A 25151-nucleotide genomic window follows, 5' to 3' on the forward strand; every position below is an offset into this window, starting at 1 on the left:
TCACTGACTATGACAACCTGTTGTGTTTCGATTTAGATGTCCGTATATAGGTTTTCCTAAATCATGTCTTTATATAGGCACAATTCGCATTACCCTTATTTAGGCATAGAATCCCAGTCCTTATTTAGGCATTAGCCATGCTATCCAAATACAGGCATGGTCACCTACATCCGTCCATCCCAATGTCACGAGTTCTTAGAAACCAGACCCTTAAGCCTTTGGGACTTTCCGTAGCTAGGATTATTGATTTCTCCCAGAACTCATCTATTATGCATTAACCTCTTCCATGCTCATGACGGCTCCCGGCCGTCATGAGTCACGGTGGGCGTGTGCGCATGATGGCCGGGAGCCGTCATGACCACGCCCGCGATTGGAATGTTCAGCACGCTGCGGCGAAGAGGTTAACTACTATTCCTTAGGGGTTCATTCATGACGTCTTCCTCTGCCTGACTTTACGTCAATGCTAACATTCCCAAGCACCTTCCAGGTATAAATATACCTTCTCTTACCATGGCAAACCACGGCTCGACTGTATAGCTCGATACGGCTCGCCACAGCAAGTTCGGAAGGAATTAGAGTCCCCGCCTGACGCACTGACCAGACGCTGTCATCCCTGCTCGCAGAGAATCCAGCTTCCAGTGTTTTGACTCCCTTCACGGAGTGTTAAGAGTTTGAGACCAGGAAAGAGATTCCCACCTCTCTCATTCTAAGGTATGGAGCTGACTAGCACCTGGAGGGACTCCTGGCATATGCAAAACTATAGCATACCATACTATAGAATACAGCACCTACTTCTTACTTTGTACTACACTTAGGTTAGGTACACTGGGGTAGAACTATTTAGAAGCATCAGGCGAGTATCCACCTTTTAGCCTATGTTTTTATGTATGTGTATATGAATATATGTCAGCTGAAAGACAATGCTGTTGCAGTACTACTTCTTACTGCTTACGCTGTACGTATTATATCTCGCATACTGTCTTGCGATTGTAACAGCTCATCTCTCTTACACGAGAAACAAGACTGTTCAATAAATCCTTTTTATTGAAACACCCATCTATCTATTTCTGTGTAACTCTGTAGAAACGAAGCATGCACGATTGACTGAGTGAAACTGTTATCTGTTGCCATAATTCTGAGACATGTTCCGATTCTAAAGGGAAACAAAGTTGTCATGTTTTTGCGGTTGCCAGAAACTACTACCTTCTTGTTTATTCAAGGAGTTTCTAGTGGCCTCTGAGTTAGCTGGCACACAAAGTAATTAGGTTTAATGTACTCAATAGAGGCATACTGACCTCAGTCCTATGCCACAACTTTAGTGTATATTATGCCAATGCACAGAGCCTATAAGGGAAATAGGAACTACACTACAAACCTTTGTTCTATCTTATACATTGATCCTGTGCTGGTATCCACTCTATGCAATCTGCTCAATCCCTGCTGGCGACAGTAGGCTTGGACATTTAATAGCCTGACTAACATGACAATTCAGATTTATTTCAATCCGCACCAAAGCATGTTTTTTTAAGAATGATTCTACTGTTGTGCATCTGAATAGAGGATTCTTATAGTTTAAGTGTAGTCAGTTCTCTAACCCTTCTGAGTGACCTCTGATACTTCTCTTCCAATTTAAGACTGCTTATGGGGCGGATGTAGTAAGTGTTACAATATGAGATGGAATCACTCTCGAGTCCATCTAGAAACGATTTTCAAGCCCTGATCAACCACTGTGAACAGACACTGGCACAGCCACTTCGCGGACCAGATTTGTATTTATTTTATGCTGTTCCACAGCGTGTAGATTAGCTCCATTAGGCATAGCGCAATACTATAGATCAGAAAATAATTTCCTCAGGAATGGGTTTAAGAAAAAAGACTGATAACAATGAACATTTCTTAGTGGGTTAGCAGTGGAATGTCAATGAGCAACCACATTAACATGAACAAGGAGTTACGCACGCTTTTACAATAAGACGGTAGAGACCACCAGTAATACAATATATTGAGTGGTATATTGGAAAGAGAGCGGATGGATTTGCAGAGAAAATAGTGGGTATCAGGGGTATAAAACAACATATGGAGGGGCTGCAAAGTACAATAGTGTACTTATGTAGAAGTATTCATGAATGATTATCAGGCTAACGCCTATAGGTTCCTGTGAAGAAAAACACAAGGAGCCATCCTGCCGTTTTAGGAGGGGCAGGAAGGCGATTATCTTGACTGACTGTCACAGTAGGCCAAAAACCTCCCTAGCTTTACACACTGCGAACAAACATGTAAAGCTGTTCCCGCACTGCTCAAAGTCTTAGATTGTTTTAACGTCTATGCTTTATGATTGTTTTATTCCATTCCATGCATTTTATCATCCCGATCTCACATGGCATGTAGGTGGGTGTATTATGACTCTATAGCAGATATCAAGCGAGATAACTTTTGGTATGGTTAATAACATACTTCTTTTACAGGAAGAATACGATAGGGATCCACATGTGCCCTAATTAGTACTACTGTGGACGAGGTTTCGTGGACAGCATAGTGAATTATTGCACTGTTTATTCCATCTGTGGGCCTCAATTTCAACTGGAATCAGTGCAATAAAGTCTAGGAAATAGGTCTATATGTTGCAGGTGTATGGGTGTCATTCGAACAAATACTAACCCAAAAACATTACGGAAGCCACTTTAGAGCTAGTGAAGAGCGCTGCTGGGTCTACTCTGCACTGGTTATTGATCTTGTCTGCAATATTTAAACAACTGTGTCCAAAGGGGAGGGCACTTACATGTAGTTTTTGGGCAGGTTGTAGTCAGAAGGCACAGGGAGTGCCCTTACCATTGGAAAATATTGCTAATTTAAAGCATTCCCTTAAAATTTGGGCTGAAGTCACAAACTATTTGCTAGAAGGTGTATTTTTCACAGCACTGTTTTGGTGGAAAGTTCCAAAAAGCATATTATTGCATTTATTTGGTAGAACAATCTCCTCAACTTTTGTCGCATTAAAAAGTACTGCTGTGCATACCCAGTTCTGAGAGTCACAAAAGGTGATTACAGATAGGGGGAATCATATAAATCATTTATTTCTGGTGTCATACTAATGTTAGGAAATGTGGTGAGTTCTGAGGTAATTTCACACTGTGAAAAATGATGATCCTCTGCTGAAAGTTGATGAACCATCTTTGACAGAAAGGCAGATGCTACTTACCAGTATGCATCTGTTCTTGGCATGTAGAGCTGCAGATCTATACACTGTGCATAGATCGTCATCTGGTGTTGGGACCGGATGTTTGCAGTTTGTTTTTCCTCTTGGAAAGTCTTTGGAAGTCACAAGGTCTGCGACTCCTCCTTTGAATTGTATTGCGCATGGGCTTCGGCTCCATCCTCAGATTGTTTTTCGCCAGCAGGGAATGATGGAGCGTAGTAATAACAGTGAAGATGCCCATGTGTGTTGTATCTAAATAAGATTAGCTGGAACAGATAAAGGTAGCCGGGGAGGCGGGTGGGTGTGTGTAGATCTGCAGCTCTACATGCCAAGAACAGATGCATACTGGTAAGTAGCATTTGCCGTTCGAGGCATATGAGCTGCAGATTACACACTGTGCATAGATTATATAGCAGTACCCATCCTTAGAGGCGACCACCAGTATCTGTTGCAGTGGTTTGAAACAATGTCTTGAGTACAGCCTGGCCCATGTGAGAAAGTGGCTCTGTATATACTGTTTCCTAATAGGTACAGGGTGTACAGAGCCCACAGTCCCCAAGGGTTTGGCAGAGGCTAAAGTTAGATAGAACCTTACTCTCTAAAGTGGTAGCTTGGTCGAGCAGTAAGGCAGTATCAGAGGACAGTGTAAAGCATTTGTTGTACACACTCAGTCAGCAAATGGTCTCACACACTCAATAACTGAACTCTAGGCCAATGGTTTATATAAAAAAAAAATATATGCTTGTTTTATTTTAGAACCAACAATTGGCATTAAAAAATATTTTCTCAGAATGAGATGCTTTGTATAAATACTTTTGCAATATGCAATTGACTTTTGTAAACAGTTACAAGTGGTTGCAATAGGCAACACTATTTTAAACACAATTATGCATTGGGCTCAATGGAAGTTTCAAGTTATTTGCAACAGATTACTTTTAGGATTACTTTTGGAATTCCAGGACTGGATACTAGATTCAGTCCTGGGTCAGTACTTAGAATCAAGTGATGAAAGTCGACTTAACTACTGTGATGATTTTTAAACAATATTTAGCTATTTTAAAAGTTGACACTTCGAAAATATTTCATAGAAAACAGACAATGATTCCCTATGGCAGAAAATTGAAGTTGCAGGTAAAGTAGGTTCTCGTTACATTTGTAATCCAGTACTGGGTACCTAGACTCAGTACTGGGACCTTTAACAAAAACAGGTAAGCAATTACGATTTCAGAAGTTATACGATTTTTAAAGAATATTTAAAGTTTGCAGAAATTGACACTTAGAAGAAATTTCACAGAAAAGCAGTCAATGGTTCCCTATGGAAGAAAATTGGGTTACTGGTAAGTACAGTTGTAAGTATTTTTCAGAGTCAGTGCTGGGCACCAAGATCCAGCACTGGGGAGCTCACCTTCAAGAGCAGGTGAGTATTTTCGTTTTCGTTACTTGGCTGATTTTTGGTGAATATTTTAAGATTTGAAAAGTCCACACTTAGAAGAAATTTCAGGAAAAAGCCAGTCAATGTTACCCTACGAAGAAAATAGAGTTATCGGTTTAAAGGTAAGTACTCGACTGACAGAGTTTAGGTTCTGGGCATAGACTATGGGGTCCCCCAGGGTCAGGTAGGTACAGTTGGTTCACCTTCAGCGACACTAGGGCGGCCGGGTGCAGAGAGAGTTAGGCACAATGTTATCCTATGAGGGATAGGGGGGCCTTGGTTGGTGGCTGCTGACTAGCAAGCCACGCGGCTGTGGGAGCTGGGCTCCTGGTCACTTACTCAGGGCAAGTGGGGAAGTAGGTGGGTGTAGAGGTTGCATTGCCAGGGCCACTCGGGCAGCTGGGTGCAGGGTGCTTTTGAGCCTTCGGGCGCTCAATTGATTTCAATGGGAAATCTCCGGTTTAGAAAGAGGCTGCAAGCTCGGGGACGAGGATTCTTCAGGTGCCACCACCACTTCGAGAGGTAAGTTGGGTAGTTGGAGGATAGGTAGGTACCCCGGGATTGGGCACAGGGTGTCTAAGCCAATTGTTAGACATTGTAAGTGCAGTAATGCCATTAAGAGTATATGGTGCTGGGAATTTGTCATTAAGAACTCCCCAGTACCATAAAGGCTTTACTGAAAACTGGGAAGTTTGGTATCAAACTTCTCAAACACACACTCTGCACCCAGCTGCCCTAGTGCTGATGAGGGTGCTTTGAGAGTGCATCCTAGACCCCGGGAGAACCCTTGTTCTAACCCCAGAAACTCAACCCCAAAGACCGAGTACTTACCTGGTAACCGATAACTTAATTTCTCTTCATAGGAATCCATTACCTGTTTTTCTTTGAAAGCGTGGAGTTGATTTGTATGGAAACGTGAAAAATTACAACTGTGCAAAACTGATTTTACTTACCTTTTCTCCAGGAAATGTCCCAGTGTGATATTTAGGCATATCACACTGAGTAGAAAAAGTAACTTAAAAAGTAATCTAAAAATGAACTGAACAGTAATCTGTACAGTGATTTCAATACCTTGACTTACCTGTATTTCAAACAACTGCATTTGAACTTGCATTCACTTGTAAAAACTGCATGATAATTTGCAAAGCATTTATTTCACTTGCCTATGCCAGGCATGGCTTCGTTCTAGAAATAAAATAACTTAATATTGTTATACAAACAAAAGTGGTCTGAGTTCAGTCTTTGAGTGTGTGACATCATTTGCTCATTGAGTGTGTACAAGAAATGCTGATAAAGCTCTACTGCTCGACCATACTACCACAAATAAAGAGTAAGGTGCTATCTTAACTTTAACTCTGCCTACCTTTGGGGTTCCACTGGACTGTGCACACTATACCTCATTTTGGTATAGTATATACAGAGCCAGCTTCCTACACAATGCTACCTAGATGCCAACATTTTGAGAGACAGAATATACATTTTAATCAATTACGTACCTTTTCTTTTAGAGATGGGTCTTTAAAACTCAACTTACCAGAACATAGTTTTGAATCCAAAGACATTAATGCTTACTTTGCAATAACAATGATTTAATACCACACAGTTTGAGGAGTCTATGCGCCTTAACGTGATTATGATGCAACTTTAAGAGGTTGCATTTTTTCACTCCCTTGGGGGAAGGTGAACTTCCTTCTATAACGGTCATTCATATTTTGACCGGAAGGTCCTTTAAAATATCAGCTTAACTTCTATGAATTCAGGTTCCTGTTCAGCATCTGTTTTAACTACACATTCATCCAATTACCATTATGCATCAGCGTACTGTTCATGGACCTTGAACACAAACATACCTAGCCGAAGGTGGGAGCCAATTAAAATCTAGTAGCTAATTGCGAAAAGACTGGATTTAAATACTGAATTTCCCAATCTGACCAAACTGTTTCAGATTATTTTTAAATTCTTGTATGTCTTATTCACTTTGAGTGCTTCAAGCTGAACCAAAAAGCAAGTAGGTATGCAGAGGTGTGTTGAGCGCACATGGTGAACATCATTTGTACAAACTGCACACCCATTCAGGCCCAATCAAAAACGATACAGCCTGCAAATCTAAGAGTTTAATGGTACAAAAGTAGGCGCATAGCAACGGACAGCCAAAGCACATTCACTGCATGCCCAGTATGCATGTTGCAACCGCACTGCAGGGTCAGTACGTAATGTATATTACACCGAATGAACAACAAGCATAGATGCATAATGTTCAATCCATTTCAATGTATATACATCATGCTCTCTGCACACCAAGTAGAAATGCCACATACTCCCTGGAGGACCATGCCCACACCTGGTACACGCTGTATGCCCTGTACACATACTCATCCTCAGATCCCTCTCTCATTTCTGGTGGGACATTTGGGCCCTCATGAAGCTTATGAATGTGATGAACTCACAACAGATTATCATGAGACCACACAGGCCAAAGATTCCACCGTCATCTGGCTCTGGTTGTCACGGAATTCAATGACACATTGTTTCACCTTGGAGGCATTCCCAGAAGCTGATAAACACCTTGTGATTACTAATGCACAAGTTACTACTTGTGTAACGATATATCTGTAAGAGACATTAGTTAGTGATAGATTCCTTACCTTAGAATATCCCCAGGTGTCAGACTGGTTCCGGAAAGTTTTGCTAGCAGTACCCCTGCGTGCCAGTAGGTGGTGTCATGTGGCTCAGCGTCCGTCGCTGGCATCGTAAGCGCCAAGATGACGTCAAGGAGACTACTTAAGCGCCACCCATGCGCGCTGACGTCAGTTCTGTACACGACTTTCCGCGTCAGGAACGCAGAGCCATGCAAAAAACTGACCACTGGTGCCAAGAAACTACGGCCCAAAAAGGGATGACCTTAACCCTAGAAATCAGTTCGCTTAACGGGGAGGATGGGTGGGACGGTAAGGAATCTATCACTAACTAATGACTCTTACAGATATATTGTTACACAAGTAGTAACTTGTGCACCTGAAAGAGACACGTTAGTGATAGATTCCTTACCTAAGAATAGATACCCCAGCAATACCAACCCCGGTGGTGGGTCTGCGAATAGACTACACCAGAAAGTCACGGAGAACAGAACGGCCAAAGAAGCCGTCTCTCCGGACCTGAATGTCAAGGCAGTAATGCTTGGTAAACGTGTGCAGCGAGGCCCACGTAGCTGCCTGACAAATGTCCTGCAAGGGGACGCCGCGTCCCAAGGCAGTAGTGGCTGCTGTTGCCCTGGTAGAATGAGCACGCAGCCCCACAGGAGGCTCCTTCTTAGCCAACAAGTAACAGGCCTTGATGCAGAGAACGACCCACCGAGAGCTGGTCCGTTTGTGCACAGCCCAACCTTTTTTGGCGCCGACGTAGCCAACAAAGAGCTGGTCATCCACCCGGAACTGTTGTGAGCGCCTCAGTTAGAACGAGAGCGCACGTTTTGGGTCCAGACGGTGGAGCCTCTCTTCCTCTTTTGAAGGATGCGGAAAGAAGGTGGGCAAAGTGATGATCTGCCCGATGTGGAAGGGTGTGACAACCTTTGGCAAAAAAGAAGGACGGGTCCTTAAAACCACCTTGTCCGGATGAACAGAAAGGAAAGGATGTTTGGAACAAAGAGCCTGGAGTTCACTCACTCTTCTGGCAGCGGTGATAGCTACCAGGAAAGCCGTCTTAAGAGTGAGAAGACACAAAGGACAGGTATGAAGGGGCTCGAAGGGAGTGCACATCAGATAGGTCAAGACAAGATTCAAGTCCCATTGAGGCATTATGAACAGCACAGGAGGAAACGTGTGCATAATGCCTTTTAGGAAACGGTTAACAACCGGGGACTTAAACAGAGAAGGCTGATCTGGAAGCCTCAGAAAGGCGGAGATGGCCAAAAGATAACCTTCGATAGTTCCTAGAGCAGAGCCCTGCTGGGCCAAGGACAGAAGGACCTCAGAAAGAGGGGCAGAAAGGGGATCCACAGACTTTGTTGCGCACCATGCCATAAACTTGTTCCACCAGCAGGCGTATACCGTCTTAGTGGAGGGACGCCTGGCTGCCAGAATGATATCACAGACTTCGGGGGGGAAGATCAAAAGCTGTCAACTGCCGCCGCTCAATCTCCACGCATGGAGGTGGAAGCTGGACAGGTTCGGGTGGAGGACCCTTACTGCTGCAACAGAAGATCCTCTCGAAGAGGCAGTCGGTTCGGGGGATCGATCGCCATGCTGAGTAGCTCGGGATACCAGTATCTTCGTGCCCAATCTGGAGCCACAAGGATGACTTGGGCCTGGTCGCGCCGAATCTTCTTCAGCACTCTGGGCAGAAGTGGTGTAGGCGGAAAGGCGTACAATAGATTGCAACTCCACTCGCAGCGAAAAGCGTTGCCTAGCGAGTGCCGCCTTGGAAATTCCAACGCGCAGAACTGAAGATATTGCGCTTTCTCATCTGTGGCGAATAGATCTAACCATGGTTCTCCCCACTGCTGAAAGAGACCTTGCACCACGTCCGAGCTCAGACGCCATTCGTGATCCATCAAGCACCGGCGGCTTAGTTCGTCCGCCCTGGCGTTCAGGGAACCTGCCAGGTGTTGAAGCACCAAGGTGATGCCTTGATGTTCCAGCCATGTCCACAGGTGCAGAGCCTCCTGACATAGGGTCTAAGACCCCACCCCGCCCTGTTTGTTGCAATACCACATGGCAGTGGTGTTGTCCAGGAACACCTGCAGCCACACTTCCCCAGACAGAGGGAAGGAATGCCTTCAGTGCAAGTCGGATCGCCCAAAGCTCCAACAGATTGATATGGAGCCGGGACTCCGCCGGAGACCAGAGGCCTCTGATCTCTGCCTCTCCCAAGTGGCCTCGCCAACCCAGGAGGGACGCATCCGCCAACACTGTGTGCTCCGGTTGGGGAAGGGAGAGGGATCTGCCATTGACCCAATCACGATTCATGAGCCACTACTGCAATTGCTGTGCAGTGGCCTCCGAGATCCGGACATGATCTGACAGGTTGCCCTGATGCTGCGCCCACTGGAACTTCAGGTCCCACTGCAGAGCCTGCATATGGCATCTGGCATGTGTCACCAGCAGGATGCAGGAGGCCATCAGGCCCAGAAGCCGGAGGGTCATCCTGACTGAAACCCGGGACAGAGGCTGAAAGATCGGAATCATAGCCTGAAAATCCCGGACTCGCTGCTCGGGAGGATAAACCCAAAACTGCGTCGAATCCAGAACCGCTCCGATGAAAGGGAGCTTCTGAGAGGCACTCAGGTGCGACTTCGGCACGTTGATTGAGAACCCCAGCAAATGCAGGAGGTCGGCCGTAGTCTGAAGGTGGTTGACGACTGCCTGGTGCGAGCCCACCTTCAACAACCAGTCGTCGAGGTAAGGGAAGACTGACACCCCCGACCTGCGCAGGTGAGCTGCGACCACCGCAATCACCTACATGAACACCCGAGAGGCGCTGGTAAGGCTGGAGGGGAGCATGGCAAACTGAAAATGCTCCTGGCCTACCGTGAGCCGCAGGTAACGCCGGTGGGCCGGCAGGACGGGGATGTGAAAATATGCGTCTTGCAAGTCCAATGCTACAATTTAGTCTCCAGGGTCGAGGGCAGCCAGGATCTGAGCCAGAGTCAGCATTTTGAACTTCTTCCGAAGCGATTGACATTCCGGAGGTCCAAGATGGGGCGCAGGCCCCCTTTGTCCTTCTTGGGGATCAGAAAGTAGTGGGAATAACAACCACTCCCTACTTCCGGCCCAGTAACGCCCTCGATGGTCCCCTTGGCCAAGAGGGCTGTGACTTCCTGCTGGAGAAGTACCAAGTGATCCCCGACATGCGGTGGCACCGAGGTGGCATGGCTGGAGGGGAGGACTGAAAGGGAAGGGAGTAACCCCTGCGGATGATCTGCAACACCCACTTGTCCGATGTGATGTCACGCCAGTGGGGGAGGTGGTGGCGGATCCTGCCACCCACCGGTGTGGGGTGCTCCACAAAGCACGGATTAGGAAGGTTTGGAGGTATAAGCAGTGGGGGCAGAGGTGGACTGACCCCCACGCGGATTCCCAGATCCACCCCTGCGGAAGCCACGTCGAGGCTGGTTCTACACAGGCTTGCTGAAGGAACGTGCCTGGGCGCCTCTGCCGTGGCCACGAAAGGAGCGAAAACCAGAAGTGGCCGGGCTTTTTGCGGAAAGACCCAAGGACTTGGCCGTGGCCCGCGAGTCCTTAAAACGCTCGAGTGCACTCTCGGCCTTATCGCCAAACAGGAGAGTGCCATCAAAGGGCATGCCCATGAGCGAGCTTTGGACATCTAGCGAGAAGCCGGTAGATCTCAACCAGGCGTGGCGACGAAGCGCCACAGTTGTAGAAATCGCCCTACCCAGTAAGTCCGCAGTGTCCAAACCACACCGAATTGCGAACTTAGCCGCATCCTTACCCTCAGCAACAGCTTGGGACAGCACAGCGTGGGTCTCCTCAGGACACCGAGGCAACACCTGTGCAACTGTATCCCACACCGCGTGGGAATAGCGGCCCAATAAGCAGGCGGTGTTCAGTGTCCGCAGCCCCAAGCTGGCCGAAGAGAACAACTGCTTACCGAACTGTTCCAGCTTCTTAGAGTCCTTATCCGGCGGAGCCGTGGGAAAGGCACTATGACGTCAACGCTTGGATAACCAGGCTCTCAGGTGTAGGATAAGTAGTCAGAAAAGCGGGGTCACCAGGCGCCGGTCGGTGACGCCTGGCGACATTCTTATCCACAGGGGCCCCTGTAGCTGGCCGCGACCAAGTGCCCAACAAGACGTCAGTGAGGGCGTCGTTAAATGGGAGCATGGGCTCCGACGAAGTGGACGCCGTCTGGAGCAGCTCAGTGAGGAGATTAGTTTTGAGGGCCACCGTAGGAAGATCAAGGTTGAGGACCTCAGCTGCCCGACGGAGCACCATTGTGTAGGAGGCACCCTCCTCCATGGTAGGCGGGGGAGAGGCAAACCCCGGGTCAGAGGAGACGTCGAGGTTGCCGGCATCCTTCAAGTCGTCCACCCAGTCCTGCTCGGAGTCACACTGACTGGCAAGAGGGTCCTCGGACCCCTCCCAGTCGTCCTCCACCCCTGTTGCATGGGGAACAGACCACGGCGGCAGAGCTGGGGCCGGAGAAGGAACAAACGGCGTCTGAAACGGATCCCAGGCCGGAACAAAATGGTCCTGGAACCTGGGCAAGGGCGGGACGAATGGCACTCACTGAGGTGCCGGGGGCGGAGTCGAGGGTGGCGCTGGGGCCAGAGCCGGCAGCGCTGGACCTTGTGGCTCCGGGGCCGGAGCCAACAACGCAGGATCCTGTGGCGACGAAGCTGGATCCACCGGTGGCGCCGGTGGCCCAACAGGATCCGGACATGGGACCACGTGCCCGAAGGCACGCCGGCTGGAGCCCGAAGCCTAAAGAGGCGGTCCATGGTAGCAAGAAATTCTTGCACCTGTTCGGGAGTCACTGACGGACCCGGGTAAGGTGGGTAGGCCGCGGGACTCCCAGGCTCCAAAGCAGAGGGCAGAACCGCTGTCCCCCTCGTCCGAATCCGAGGACCGACGGGGGGACGTCAGAGAGCGAACTCGCTTCTTCGACTTCTTATTGTGTCGCCGCTTAGCGGAATCCGAGGGTGAAGACTTGGAGCCCGAGGAGCGACGACAACGGCCCAGCGAGCATTCCCGGGAATGGTCCCTCGACCTGGAACGGCGCTGGGACGACTGCCGGACCTCCAGCAGCTTCCGGCGCTGCTCCCTCAAGGCCTTCGGGCCCATGGCCCGACAGTCCCGGGAGTTGTGGTCAGTCTCCAGGCAGTAGAGGCAGACATCGTGGGGGTCCGCCACCGGCATATTGCGACGGCAGGCCCCACAAGACTTAAATCCAGGCATCCCTACGTCCACTAAGGAGTACAGGAGACAAAAAGTCTCAAAAAGGGTAGTCAAAAAATGACTGAGGTACGTGCTCTAACCGGATCTGCGCTTGCTGGCGCGGAAAAAGAAAGAACTGACGTCAGCGCACATGGATGGCACCTAAGTGGTCTCCGTGACGTCATCTCAGCGCTTACAATGCTAGCGACGGACGCGGAGCCACACGACGCTATCTACTGACGCGCAGGGGGAATGCTAGCAAAACTTTCCGGATCCAGTCTGCCGCCTGGGGCTATTCTAAGGTAAGGAATCTATCACTAACGTGTCTCTTTCAGATAAGTGTTCAAATACTGAACAATGTAAGCAGAGATGCCCTTTCGTGTTAGTTAGAGCCCCTTAGAAAATGTAGATAACCATGTACTCACTGCATGTCTTCCAGCCTCATCAGCAGCTGCTCTGCCAGCTGCTTCTCTTTGGACTCAGTGATGGTTTTGTCTTTGGTCTGATAGGACTCCAACTCTGTCAGTTCCAGCTCCCCCGGGGTCATTCCCAGCACTCTCTTTGCCCTGCAAAGAGGGAGAAAGGAAAACAATGAAGACTGTGTACGAAGGTTGATATGCCCATGCAATGTTACTAGACGTGGGCCAAGAGAAACCAGGAGACAGCGCCAAGGCTTGTGAGGCAACAAGGCTGCAAGAACAGCTTCTGCAGCAGTGAGGGCCCACAGCTCAGACACTGTTACTCCGGGCAGTGAACAAACGAAGGACACACAAAAGAATAATGTGGAAGCAATGCTGAGTGAGAGATTTGAGAAAGTAGATTTAGAACGTATTCTGAAAGCTGTGAATTAAAGACCATAAAATTACTATTTATTTTAATCTAATAACCATTTAAAACATTATTAGATTAAACCAAATAAACATACAGGAGGATCAGTTACAAGTCGTAATATGAATGAAGTAAGTAACATAAATTCTTAAACATCATGAATTATAAGTTAGTTATTAAATCAATATGATAGCAGTTGGGAAAAAGAGGACTGAGGGAAAGAGGGTGATGGAGTTGGGGGTTAGAAAAACGTATAATAGTAAAGTATCATTGTGAGAAAGTGGCTCTGTATATACTGTTCTCAAATAGGTACAGTGTGTAGAGTCCACAGTCCCCTGAGGTTCGGCAGAGGCTAAAGTTAGATATAACCTTACTCTCTAAAGTGGTAGCTTGGTCGAGCAGTAAGGCAGTACCAGAGGACAGTGTAAAGCATTTGTTGTACACACTCAGTCAGCAAATGGTCTCACACACTCAAGAACTGAACTCTAGGCCAATGGTTTATATAAAAAAAAATATATGTCTGTTTTATTTTAGAACCAACAATAGGTATTAAAATATACTTTCTCAGAATGAGATGCTTTAGTTAAATACTATTGCAATATGCAATTGACTTTTGTAGATAGTTACAGGTTGTTGCAATAGGCAAAACAATTTCAAACACAATAATGCATTGAGCTCAATGGAAGTTTTAAGTTATTTGCAATAGATTACTTTCAGGATTACTTTTGTAACTCCAGGACTGGAGCCTAGATTCAGTCCTGGGACAGTTCTTAGAAACAAGTGATAAAAGTCGACTTAGTTACTATTGTGATTTGTAGGCAATATTTTGCCATTTTAAAAGTTGACACAGAGAAAACAGTCAATGATTCCCTATGGGAGAAAATTCAAGTTGCAGGTAAAGTAGGTTCTCGTTACTTTTGTATTCCAGTACTGGGTTTCTAGACTCAGTACTGGGACCTCTATCTAAAGCAGGTAAGTAATTACGTTTTCACAGTTGGTACGATATTTAAAGAATATTTGAAGTTTGCAAAAATCGACAGAAGAAATTTCACAGAAATTTCACAATGATTTCCAATGGAAGAAAATTGGGTTACTGGTAAGTACGGTCGTGAACATTTTTCAGGGTCAGTGCTGGGCACCAAGATCCAGCACTGGGATCTCTCCTAATAACAGGTGAGTATTTTTGTTTTCGTTACTCGGTTGATTTTTGGTGAATATTTTAAGTTTTAGAAACTCCACACTAAGAAATTTCAGAAGAAACCAGTCAATGTTACCCTATGGAGGAAAATTGGCTTATCGGCTTTTGGGTAAGTACTCGACTGTTACACCCTCAGCGGCACAGGGGCAGCCGGGTGCAGAGTGAGTTAGGCCCAATGTTATCCTATCGGAGGCAGGGGGGCCTTGGTTGGTGGCTGCTGACTAGCAGGCCACGCGGCTGTGGGAGCTGGGCTCCTGGTCACTTGCTCAGGGCAAATGGGGATGTAGATAGGTGTAGAGGTTACACTGCCAGGGCCACTCGGGCAGCTGGGTGCAGGGTGCTTTTGAGCCTTCGGATGCTCAATGGATTTCAATGGGAAAGGTCCTGGTTGAACTAAGGCTGCAAGCTCGGGGAAGAAGATTCTTCAGGTGCCACCACCACTTCGAGAGGTAAGTTGGGTAGTTGGAGGATAGGTAGGTACCCAGGAGTTGGGCACAGGGGGCCACAGCGCCGGGTGCAGGGGTGCCTTTTGGTGTCGGGAAAGCTTACCCTCTGTTGATCGCGGTTGGGGGGGTACCTGGTTCTGAGGCTGCAGGCGTCGTCAGGAGCGTCGAGGTGAGTCCTTGGGTGCTGGATTCGGGGTCACAGTCGACGGGGGGACATCCTCGGGGTCTTTGTTCACTCCGACACAGGCCAGGCTTGGCGGGTGCAGAGTGTGCAGGGTTCGCGGTTCCGGGCTGATGCCAGGGATTAGAGCTGATTTTGAGCAGAACCTCTGCTCATGGGAGTCCCAGGTGCTCAGAGCCAAAAGGTAGCCAGGTCCTCCGGGGTTTGTGAGGTTCCTGGCCACAAGAGGTGCCGGGATGTAGCAGGTTCGAGGGTCGACAGGCCGGTAGGGCTGGGGCCAAAGCAGTTGGTGTCTTCCTCTTCCTAGCAGCTGCACGGCAGGTCTTCTTTCTTCTTGCTCTTCTTTGTTTTTCGGAATCTGGAATCTAAGGAAGGAAGGTTCAGGGTACCCCTAAATACTAGATTTAGGGGCGTTACAGGTAGGTAAAGGGCAGGGACCAATGGGTCCCTGCCGTGGGGTGGGAACACCCCCTATCCTGCCACTCTCCTGTGGGAGGGGGGCAGTAGCCTAGTCCTGATTGGGCAGGGCCTCCCATCTTCAAGATGGCGAGCGCCCAGAGATGTGCTTCACCTCGCCTCCCCCACCTGAGGGGTGGGGTTGGCAGGCTGGCACATCCCCTGTCCTTATTTGGGTTTTCTGGCCAGGCTTCCCACCAGAGTGGGGGCAGCAAGTGGCCTGGGGAAGCTCACAGAGGCGGCATGCCTTTGAAGCATCCCCCTGTCCATCCTGGGGGAGGAGACCTAGCACCTCGCCCAGGATGTGCATTGTTGCAGGCCCAGGAGTGCGGGGGCTCTCCTACCCAGGGGTCCAGCAACATGTCTGCTGTGTGGCAGCCTCCCAGACCAGACGTGGATTGTAGGTTAGGTTTCAGAGGGCATCTCTAAGATGCCCTCTGTGGTGCTTGGTACATTAAATCCCACACTGGCATCAGTGCGGGTTTAATGTGCTGAGACGTTTGATACCAAACTTCTCAGTCTTGCCATTATGGTGCTGTGGAGTTCGTGTTTGACGAGCTCTGAGCACCATGTACTCTTAAATGGCCGCACTGCACTTACAGTGCCCAGGAATGGACCTGGGTACTGTAGGGGACCACTGGCATAGGGCACCCAGCTAGAGGGGTGGCTGATGTATGCCAGGGCAGTGTAGATGGTGAGCATGGCACACGGGGGGGGGGGGGGGGAGAAAGTGTGTGTGTGCGTGTGTGTTCTCTCTCTCTCTCTCTCTCGAAGGGTGGCACAATGAGGGCTTGAGGTTTTTAGGGAAGGAAGATAGGCCCTGGGCACCTGATTGGCAGGAGTCCAGGGCACACTCAGTCAAAGTACATTCAGCAATTCAGCAAAAAGTGGGGGCATATCATGCAAGAAAGATGGCACTGTCTCACAATCATCACTACTGTTTAAATATTAAATGGCTTTGTGACAAATAGATGCATTTGGGAGTAAGTATGATGAAAATATCATATTCTAGCTTACGTGCATTTATAAAGGTTTGGTAAACGTATTTGTTACTACATTTGAAAGGAATATGCTACTTACCCAGTATGTATATGTTCTTGGCATGTAGAGCTGTAGATTCATATGCGTAAGCATAGATCGCCATCTGGTGTTGGGCTCGGATGTTTGCACTTTGTTTTTCTTCGAAGAAGTGTTGGTAGTCATAAGGTAGGTGACTCCTCCTTACAATGATAATGTGCATGGGCATCAACTCCATCCCCAGATTGTTTTCGCCATAAAGGTTGATGACGGAGTTAGTAAGAATAGAAAGAGATGTCCATGTGTGTTGTATCTAAGTAAGATAATACTGCAGCATATAAAGGTACCCGGGGAGGCGGTGGGTGTATATGAATCTACGGCTTACATGCCAAGAACAGATACATACTGGGTAAGTAGCATTTTCCGTTCAAGGCATATGAGCTGTAGATCATATGCGTTAGCATAGACTATATAGCAGTTATCTTCGCAGAAGCGGCTGACCTATATCTGTTGCAATAGTTTGAAAAAGTGTTCTTAAGACAGCCTGGCCCACACTACCTTGTTGTTTTGCATGCACATCTACACCGTAGTGTTTTGTGAATGTGTGTGGTGTAGACCAAGTTGCAGCCTTACAGATGTCATCCAAGGGTATATTCCCTAAGAATGCCATAGAAGGCCCTAGCTTGCGTGTGGAATGCGCTCTAGGGGGAATAGTGAATGTGCGTTTAGCTTTAATGTAGCATAGCTGGATGCATTTAACTACCCATCGTGCAATACACGTTTTTGAAATGGGATTGCCTTTATGTGGTGGTGAAAAAGCAACAAAGAGTGGTTTGGTTTTCCTAAAAGATTTACAGGCACATGCATCAAAGGAAAAACCGGTCGCAAACGGGCAGATTCTCAGAATCTGCTCCTTTGCGACCGGTATTTTTGCATTTGGGATGCATCATCCCAAATGCAAAAATCGCAATTTAAGGAATCTCTAAATTGCGATTACTTAAATTGCGATTGCATTTAAGGGATCCCAAATTGAAATTCCTTAAATGCAATGCACTAAAGTAAAAAAATTAGCGATTTCGCTAATAGGGGGAGCAAATTACCATGAAGTTGAACTTCATGGTAATTTGCAAAAAGTTTGAAAAATGCACTTTTGTGCATTTTTCAAAGATTCTTGTTGCACACACACATGCCCTTCAATTTCAGGGGATGCAAAAGGGTGTCATTTTGACACCCTTGCACCCTTGAAATTGCATGAGCAATTTGCGATTACCTACTAGTACTCGCAAATTGCTCATGCAATCTCCAATTCATTCCTATGGGCCTGGAGGCCAATAGGAATGAATAGGACGGCATTCCTTAATTGCGACTCGCAATTTGCGAGTCGCAATTAAGGAATGTGTAGGAATCGCTATTTTTATAGCGATTCCTACATGAATAGGCTTTTGCAATTCCTTAATTGCGATTCCTTAATAATCGCAATTAAGGAATCGCAAAAGCCTACGTTGATGCATGTGCCAGTTAGTTTGTTCAATGTAATAAATTATTGCTCTTTTGACATCTATTGTGTGAAGAGCACGTTCGCCCACCGAGTACGGTTGAGGGAAAAACACTGGTAGTTCAACAGACTGAGATGAAAGGCAGAAACAACTTTAGGTACAAATTTGGATTAGTCCTAAGAACCACTTTGTTGTGATGTGATGGCTATAAGGAAGGCTACCTTCCAAGTGAGGAACTGTAGTTCACATTTGTGCAGAGGCTCAAATGGTTGACCCATAAGTCTTGTAAGGATAACATTAAGGTACTAAACTGGAGAAGGTAGAACTCTAGAGGGAATGATTCTTTTGAGTCCTTCCATAAATGCTTTGATAGCGGGCACTTTAAACAAAGACAAATGTTGTCTGTTTTGAAGATAGGCGGCTATTGCTGCGAGATGCAATCGTATAGATGTGTATGGTAAGTTACAGCATTGTAGGTGTAAGAGATAGCAAATTATGTTTGGAATGGAAGCATCTAGTGGATTGATTTGATTGTTTGTACAGTAAATTACAAATCGTTTCCACTTTGCTGCGTAGAATGCTCTTGTGGTAGGATGTCTAGCCTCTTTAATGACTTTCATACAGTTTGGCAGGAGATAAAGGAAGCCAAACTCTATGATCTCAGGTGCCAGATTGCACGGTTGAATTGATTGGGATCTGGATGTCTCTCCATGGTTCAGAGTGAGAAGCTTGGGGGAGAGGTGTAGTTTTTGATGAGGAACTACAGATAGTTCCAACAGGGTTGTGAACCACAGTTGTCGAGCCCATGTGGGAGCAACCAGGATCATTTTAAGTGAATGCTGTTGGAGCTTCTGAACCACTAATGGAATGAGCGGGAGAGGCGGAAAAGCGTAAACAAATGTTTCTGACCAGTTCATCCATAGCACATTGCCTTTGGACAATGGGTGTGGATACCTGGACGCGAAGTTTGGGCATTTTGCGTTCTGGTGTGTGGCGAACAGATCTATTTCTGGGTAGCCCCACATTTGAAAGAATAGAAGGAGAACTTGAGGATCTAACTCCCATTCGTGGATCTGTGGTCGTTGACGACTGAGCAGATCTGCAATGTGATTGTCTACTCCTGGAAGGTGTTCTGCAAGGAGATATATCTTTTGAGGAATGGCCAATCTCCATATGCTTTGAGCAAGACGCGAGAGCTGTAGGGAGCGTGTACCTCCCTGCTTTTGTATATAGTACATTGCTGTCATGTTGCCCGTACGGATTTGGACAGCTTTGTGGACTAGATGGACTTGAAAGGCTTTTAATGCTAGAATAATTGCCAGAAGTTCTAGGTGGTTTATGTGGAACTGTTTTTGTTGTGGAGTCCACAGGCCTTGAATGGTATAATTGTGCAGATGAGCTCCCCGGCTGGTGAGCGATGCGTCTGCTGTTAGCACTATCTGTGGAACCAGGTCGAGGAACGGCCGCCCTTTGGAAAGGTTTTGTGTGTTCCACCACTGCAGAGAGCGATGGGTGCGGCTGTCTACCAACACCAGATCTGTCAATTGGCCTTGAGCCTAGTTCCACTGACGTGCCAAGCATTCCTGGAGAGGACGCACTTGGAGTCTTGCATAAAGGTACGATTAGAACGCAAGAGGCGATCATTCCGACTAACTGCATGAACACTTGAGCTGGTAATGAGTGTTGAGGTTGAAATTGTGATATTAGAGCCTGTATGTCGCGTGGCCTGACTAGGTTGGGTATGCTAGAGCTTTGCAAGTGTCTATTGTAGCTCCTAGATATACTTGTGTGTTGGACGGTTGGAGGTAGGATTTGGTGAGGTTTACCATGAATCCGAAACGGTGAAGCAACTGAATTGTTTTGTGGGTGTGTTGAACACAACTTTGATGTGATTTGGCTTTGATGAGCCAATCGACCAGATAAGGAAACATGTGAATGTGTTGTCTTCTTAAGTTAGCTACAACTACTGCTAGATACTTGGTGAAAACTCTGGGTGCTGTGGTTACCCTGAACGGGAGGACTTTGAACTGGTAGTGTTGACCGTCCACCACGAACCTGAGATATTTCCTGTGAGCGGGGTGAATGGGAATGTGGAAGTAAGCGTCCTTTAAATCCAAAGTGGAAAGAAAGTTGCCTTGCTGAATCAATGGGAGCACATGTTGGAGGGTGACCATGTGGAAATGATCTGAGTGAATGTAGAGATTTAGCTGCCTAAGGTCTATATTGGTCTGAGAGAGCTGTCCTTTTTTGCAATTAGAAAATAGAGCGAGTAAACTCCTGTGCCCTGATGAGTTAAGGGGACTGGTTCTATTGCATGTTTTTGTAACAGGGAGAGAATTTCTTGTTTTAGGAGGGTGAGATGTTCTGAGAATATCGCACGATGTTTGGGAGGAATATTTGGTAGAGTGGAGGTAAGTTCCAGGCAATAACCATATTGGATAATGTGTCGTACCCCCTTGTCTGTTGTGAGGGAATTCCAGGCAGGTAGGAACTGTGAGAGACATCCCCGACAGGAATGGAATGGTCGGGGGGTAGTGGAGGGAAGTCCCCGTTTGATGGCAGGGGAAGTGCAGGTGGAGTTACCTCTGCCTCTTCCCCTATTGTTATTTCCTCTGTATCCTTCTCGAAAATATCCTCTGAAAGAGGAAGATTGATTGGGACTTTTGTAAGAGGAGGAGGTATTTTCTGACGCAGTTCATTTTGAGTCACCCCTGTAAAAAAGGCGACGAAAGGAGCCCCTATTAGGAGGTAGTTGCAAGGCCCCCATGGACTTAGCGGTCTCAGTGTCTTTTTTCTAATGAAGATCTCGAATGTGGGACCAAAAAGATGTTCCTGATCAAACGCCTGATTAAGTAGTGATGATTGTACTTCTTGCTTGAATCCTGAGATTCGAAGCCAAGCGTGTCGGCGTAGCAAGACGCTGGTGTTAATGGCACGAGATGCTGTATCAGCCGCATCGAGGGCGCATTTTATAGAAGTGTTTGTGATGAGCTTACCCTCTTGAATGAGGTCGTGAGCTTTAACCTTGTATTGAACTGGTAAATGCTGCATTCGTTGTTCTAGCTTTGTCATAGTGAGCTCTATCATATCGCGCTAACAGAGCTTGAGCATTGGCAATATGCCAATGATTCGCAGCTTGTGATGCGATTCTCTTGCCTCATGCGTCTATAAGTTTTGACTCCTTGTCAGAAGGGTGGGGGTGGGGGGGGGGGGGGGTTACCTGTAGTTTGCGAATTGGCTCTTTTGCGTGCATTAGAGAAGACAAGAGAATCTAAGGGTACCTGACCCCTGATGTAAACTGGGTCTGTAGGAGCTGATTTATATTATTTATCCACCTTTGGCATAAGTATTCTAGCTCTAACAGGGTTTGTGAATACCTTTCTGGTGTGTTTTATAATATCTTTGAGCATGGGCAAAGTGTTAGTGGTTTTTTGGGAGGGAGCGAATGTTTCCATGAAGAAATCCTCCTCTAAGGGATCAGTATGTAGTTCCACCCCATGGTACTGAGCAGCTCTATTGATAAGCTGTGCGAAACCAATATTCTCATCGGGTGGTGATGGTCTGGAGGGATATAGATGGAGGTCATTATAATGATCCGGGTCTTTATCATAATCATCCCTGGGGTCTGTGTCCTGTGGGATGTTGTCCTCATTACCATCCCCATCCCTATTCACATCCTCATCCCCATCATAATCATCCTGTTGCTCAGGTGAGAAATGTGGTGGTGGCGAGTTTGATGGTGAAATCAATAAGTTTGGGTTAAAAGGTGGAGGCGAGGGAGGTATGTAAGGGGGAGAGGGGTTAGTACCCATGTCTTCTTTCTTTAGAGGTATATGGTAGACCTCAGGAAGATCCAGCTTCAGTTTTGTAGGAAGTGTTGCTAGAAGTGTTCCTGTTTCAGGGTCAATATGTAATTGTCTCCGTTTTGGATCTAAAGAGTCTTGAGGCGGAAGTTCTTTGGATCGAGTATCTTTGTCCTTCTGTTTAGATTCAGAGGGTTTAAGAGGAGCTCCATGCTTTTTGGGGGTCCGTGCCTTTTGGTGCACGAGGTTTCGGCTCGGAAGGTTTGAGTTTCCTTGGTTTCGGATCCAAAGGTTTTTCTTTAGTTGGTTTCGGTTCAGAGGCTTTGTCTTTAGCTGGTTTCGGCTCCGAAGCTTTTGGTTTAGCCACTGTCGGTTCTGCTGCTTTGGGTTTAGCTGGTATCAGCTCCGAAGCCTTGGCTTTATGTGGTTTCAGATCAGAGTCTTTCGGTGCCAAAGATGTCTTCGGTGCAGACAGCGAAGCGTCATGCTTGTTCTTGGGTTTCGGTGCCAAAGATGTGGGTTCGGCACCTGCATGGGGTCGACTCAATCCTGAGCCGGGAGACTTATTCTTATGTTTCATAGCCGGGCCCAAGGGTGGGACGTCTGAAATGTTATCACGGTGCCTACCTGGTCCCGATGGCGATGGTGTAACCGGAACCTTTGGTGTTTTTATGGGCAGTTGGGGATCGTTACTCACTGTTCGTTGAGCCGGAGTGACGTTCAAGTCTTATTCAATGTTGGAGTCGTCAGCTTCAGACACGGAGATTTGTTGTTCTTCTTCAGCGCCAGGTTGGAATTCCGACTCTTGTCTGAAGATGTCTGGTACCGGGCTAGTGCCGCGTCTCATCTTGTGACGTCGAGCCAGACAATCCTGAATCGTTTTTTGTTCCGAATGATACAGGCCTCGCAGTTGATTTCTTCGTGCTCCAGGGATAGGCAGTGGTTACAGAACTAGTGCAGGTCTGTGTGGGGGAACTTAGCACCAACCCGGGGCATTTCTTAAATGGAGTCCGTTCCATGGACTGCTGGCGTGGTCGGCGCGGGCAGGTCTCACGGCCCACGTCAAATCACTGATCAAAGTTGTTGGATTTTACGATGAGCGTCGAAAAGGATACCGCGATCAAAAGCAATACCGTCGAGTGGTAAGGATTGCGCGTCAAAAAGGTTCGAAGACTATACTGAACCGGAGCGCTGCAATACACATCCAAACCCGATGGTGGTAAAAAAAAAACAATCTGGGGATGGAGTTAATGCCCATGCGCACTATCACCGTAAGGAGTCACCACCTACCTCGTGACTACAAACACTTCTTCGAAGAAAAACAAAGTGCAAACATTCGAGCCCAACACCAGACGGCGATCTATGCTAACGCATATGATCTACAGCTCATATGCCTCGGACATATATTTTAAGTGTAATTTCCTATTGGGAGCTGAAGGAGATTTGGAGTTTGGGGTCTCTGAACTCACAATTTTAAAGTACATCTTTTGGTGAAGATGTTTTTTAAATTGTGTGTTTGAAAATACCGCTTTCAGAAGGGGCATTTGTGAGAAAGTGCTCTGTATATACTGTTTCCTAATAGGTACAGGGTGTACAGAGTCCACAGTCCCCCAGGGTTTGACAGAGGTTAAAGTTAGATATAACCTTACTCTCTAAAGTGGTAGCTTGGTCGAGCAGTAAGGCAGTACCAGAGGACAGTGTAAAGCATTTGTTGTACACACACAGTCAGCAAATGGTCTCACACACTCAACAACTGAACTCTAGGCCAATGGTTTATATATAAAAAAAATTATATGTTTGTTTTATTTTAGAACCAACACTTGGATTTAAAATGTACTTTCTCAGCATGAGATGTTTCATATAAATACTTTTGCAATATGCAATTGGTTTTTGTAAACAGTTACAAGTGGTTGCAATGGCAACTCTATTTTAAACACAACAATGCATTGAGCTCAATGATAAATTAAAGTTATTTTTAGATTACTTTTGGAATTCAAGGACTGGATCCTAGATTCAGTCCTGGGTCAGTATTCAGAATCAAGTGATGAAAGTCGACTTAAGTACTGTAATTATTTTTAAACAATATTTAGCTATTTTAAAAGTTGACAATTAGAAAATATTTCAGAGAAAACAGTCAATGATTCCCTATGGAAGAAAATGCAGGTTACAGGTACAGTATGTTCTCGTTACTTTTGTAATCCAGTACTGGGTGCCTAGACTCAGTACTGGGACCTTTATCCAAAACAGTTAAGCAATTACGTTTTCAGATATCATACGATTTTGAAGAAAAATTTAAAGATTGCAGAAATCGACACTTAGAAGAAATTTCACAGAAAAACAGTCAATGGTTTCCTATGGAAGAAAATCGAGTTAAGGGTAAGTACAGTTGTGGGTATTTTTCAGAGTCAGTGCTGGGCACCAAGATCCAGCACCGGGAGCTCACCTAAGTGCAGGTGAGTAAATTCGTTTTTGTCACTCGGCTGATTTTTGGTGAATATTTGAAGATTTGAAAAGTCCACACTTAGAAGAAATTTCAGGAAAAAGCCAGTCAATGTTACCCTATGAGGAAAATAGAGTTTGCGGTTTAAGGGTAAGTACTCGACTGGCAGAGTTGAGGTTCTGGGCACAGACTCAGGGGTCTCCCAGGGTCAGGTAGGTACAGTTGGTTCACCCAAAGCGACTCTAGGGCGGCCGGGTGCAGAGAGAGTTAGGCCCAATGTTATCCTATGAGGGATAGGGGGGCCTTGTTTGGTGGCTGCTGTCTGGCAAGCCACGCGGCTGTGGGAGCTGGGCTCCTGGTCACTTACTCAGGGCAAGTGGGGAAGTAGGTAGGTGTAGAGTTTTCACTGCCAGGGCCACTCGGGCGGCTGGGTGCAGAGGGCTTTTGAGCCTTCGGGCGCTCAATGGATTTCAATGGGAAATCTCCGGTTTGGAAAAAGACTGCAAGCTCGGGGACGAGGACTCTTCAGGTGCCACCACCCCTTCGAGAGGTAAGTTGGGTAGTTGGAGGTTAGGTAGGTACCCCGGGATTGGACACAGAGGGCCGTGGGGCGCCGGGTGCAGGGGTGCCTTTTGGTGTCGGAAAATCTTACCCTCCGTTGATCGCGGTTGGGGTGGCACACTGTTCTGAGGCTGCAAGCTTCTTCAGGATTGTTGAGGGGGGTCCTTGGGTGCCAGACTCGGGGTCACAGTCGCCGTGGGGTCGT

The 25151-nt window shown here is 47.0% G+C and overlaps 1 protein-coding gene across 7 annotated transcripts in view; it reads right to left on the minus strand.

The window, feature by feature from the left end:
• The window catches only part of ARHGEF1 (Rho guanine nucleotide exchange factor 1), an 891302-nt gene that overhangs the window by 455462 nt on the left and 410689 nt on the right, over positions 1-25151 (minus strand). For all 7 annotated transcript variants that reach the window (XM_085615602.1, XM_085615600.1, XM_085615604.1 and 4 more), the window contains exon 8: positions 12946-13086. In XM_085615602.1, coding sequence (XP_085471728.1) covers positions 12946-13086 — 141 coding nt within the window. The remainder of the gene's footprint in view (positions 1-12945; positions 13087-25151) is intronic.

This window comes from Triturus cristatus, chromosome 7 (genome assembly GCF_964204655.1).
Source record: "Triturus cristatus chromosome 7, aTriCri1.1, whole genome shotgun sequence".
Lineage (NCBI taxonomy): Eukaryota > Metazoa > Chordata > Amphibia > Caudata > Salamandridae > Triturus > Triturus cristatus.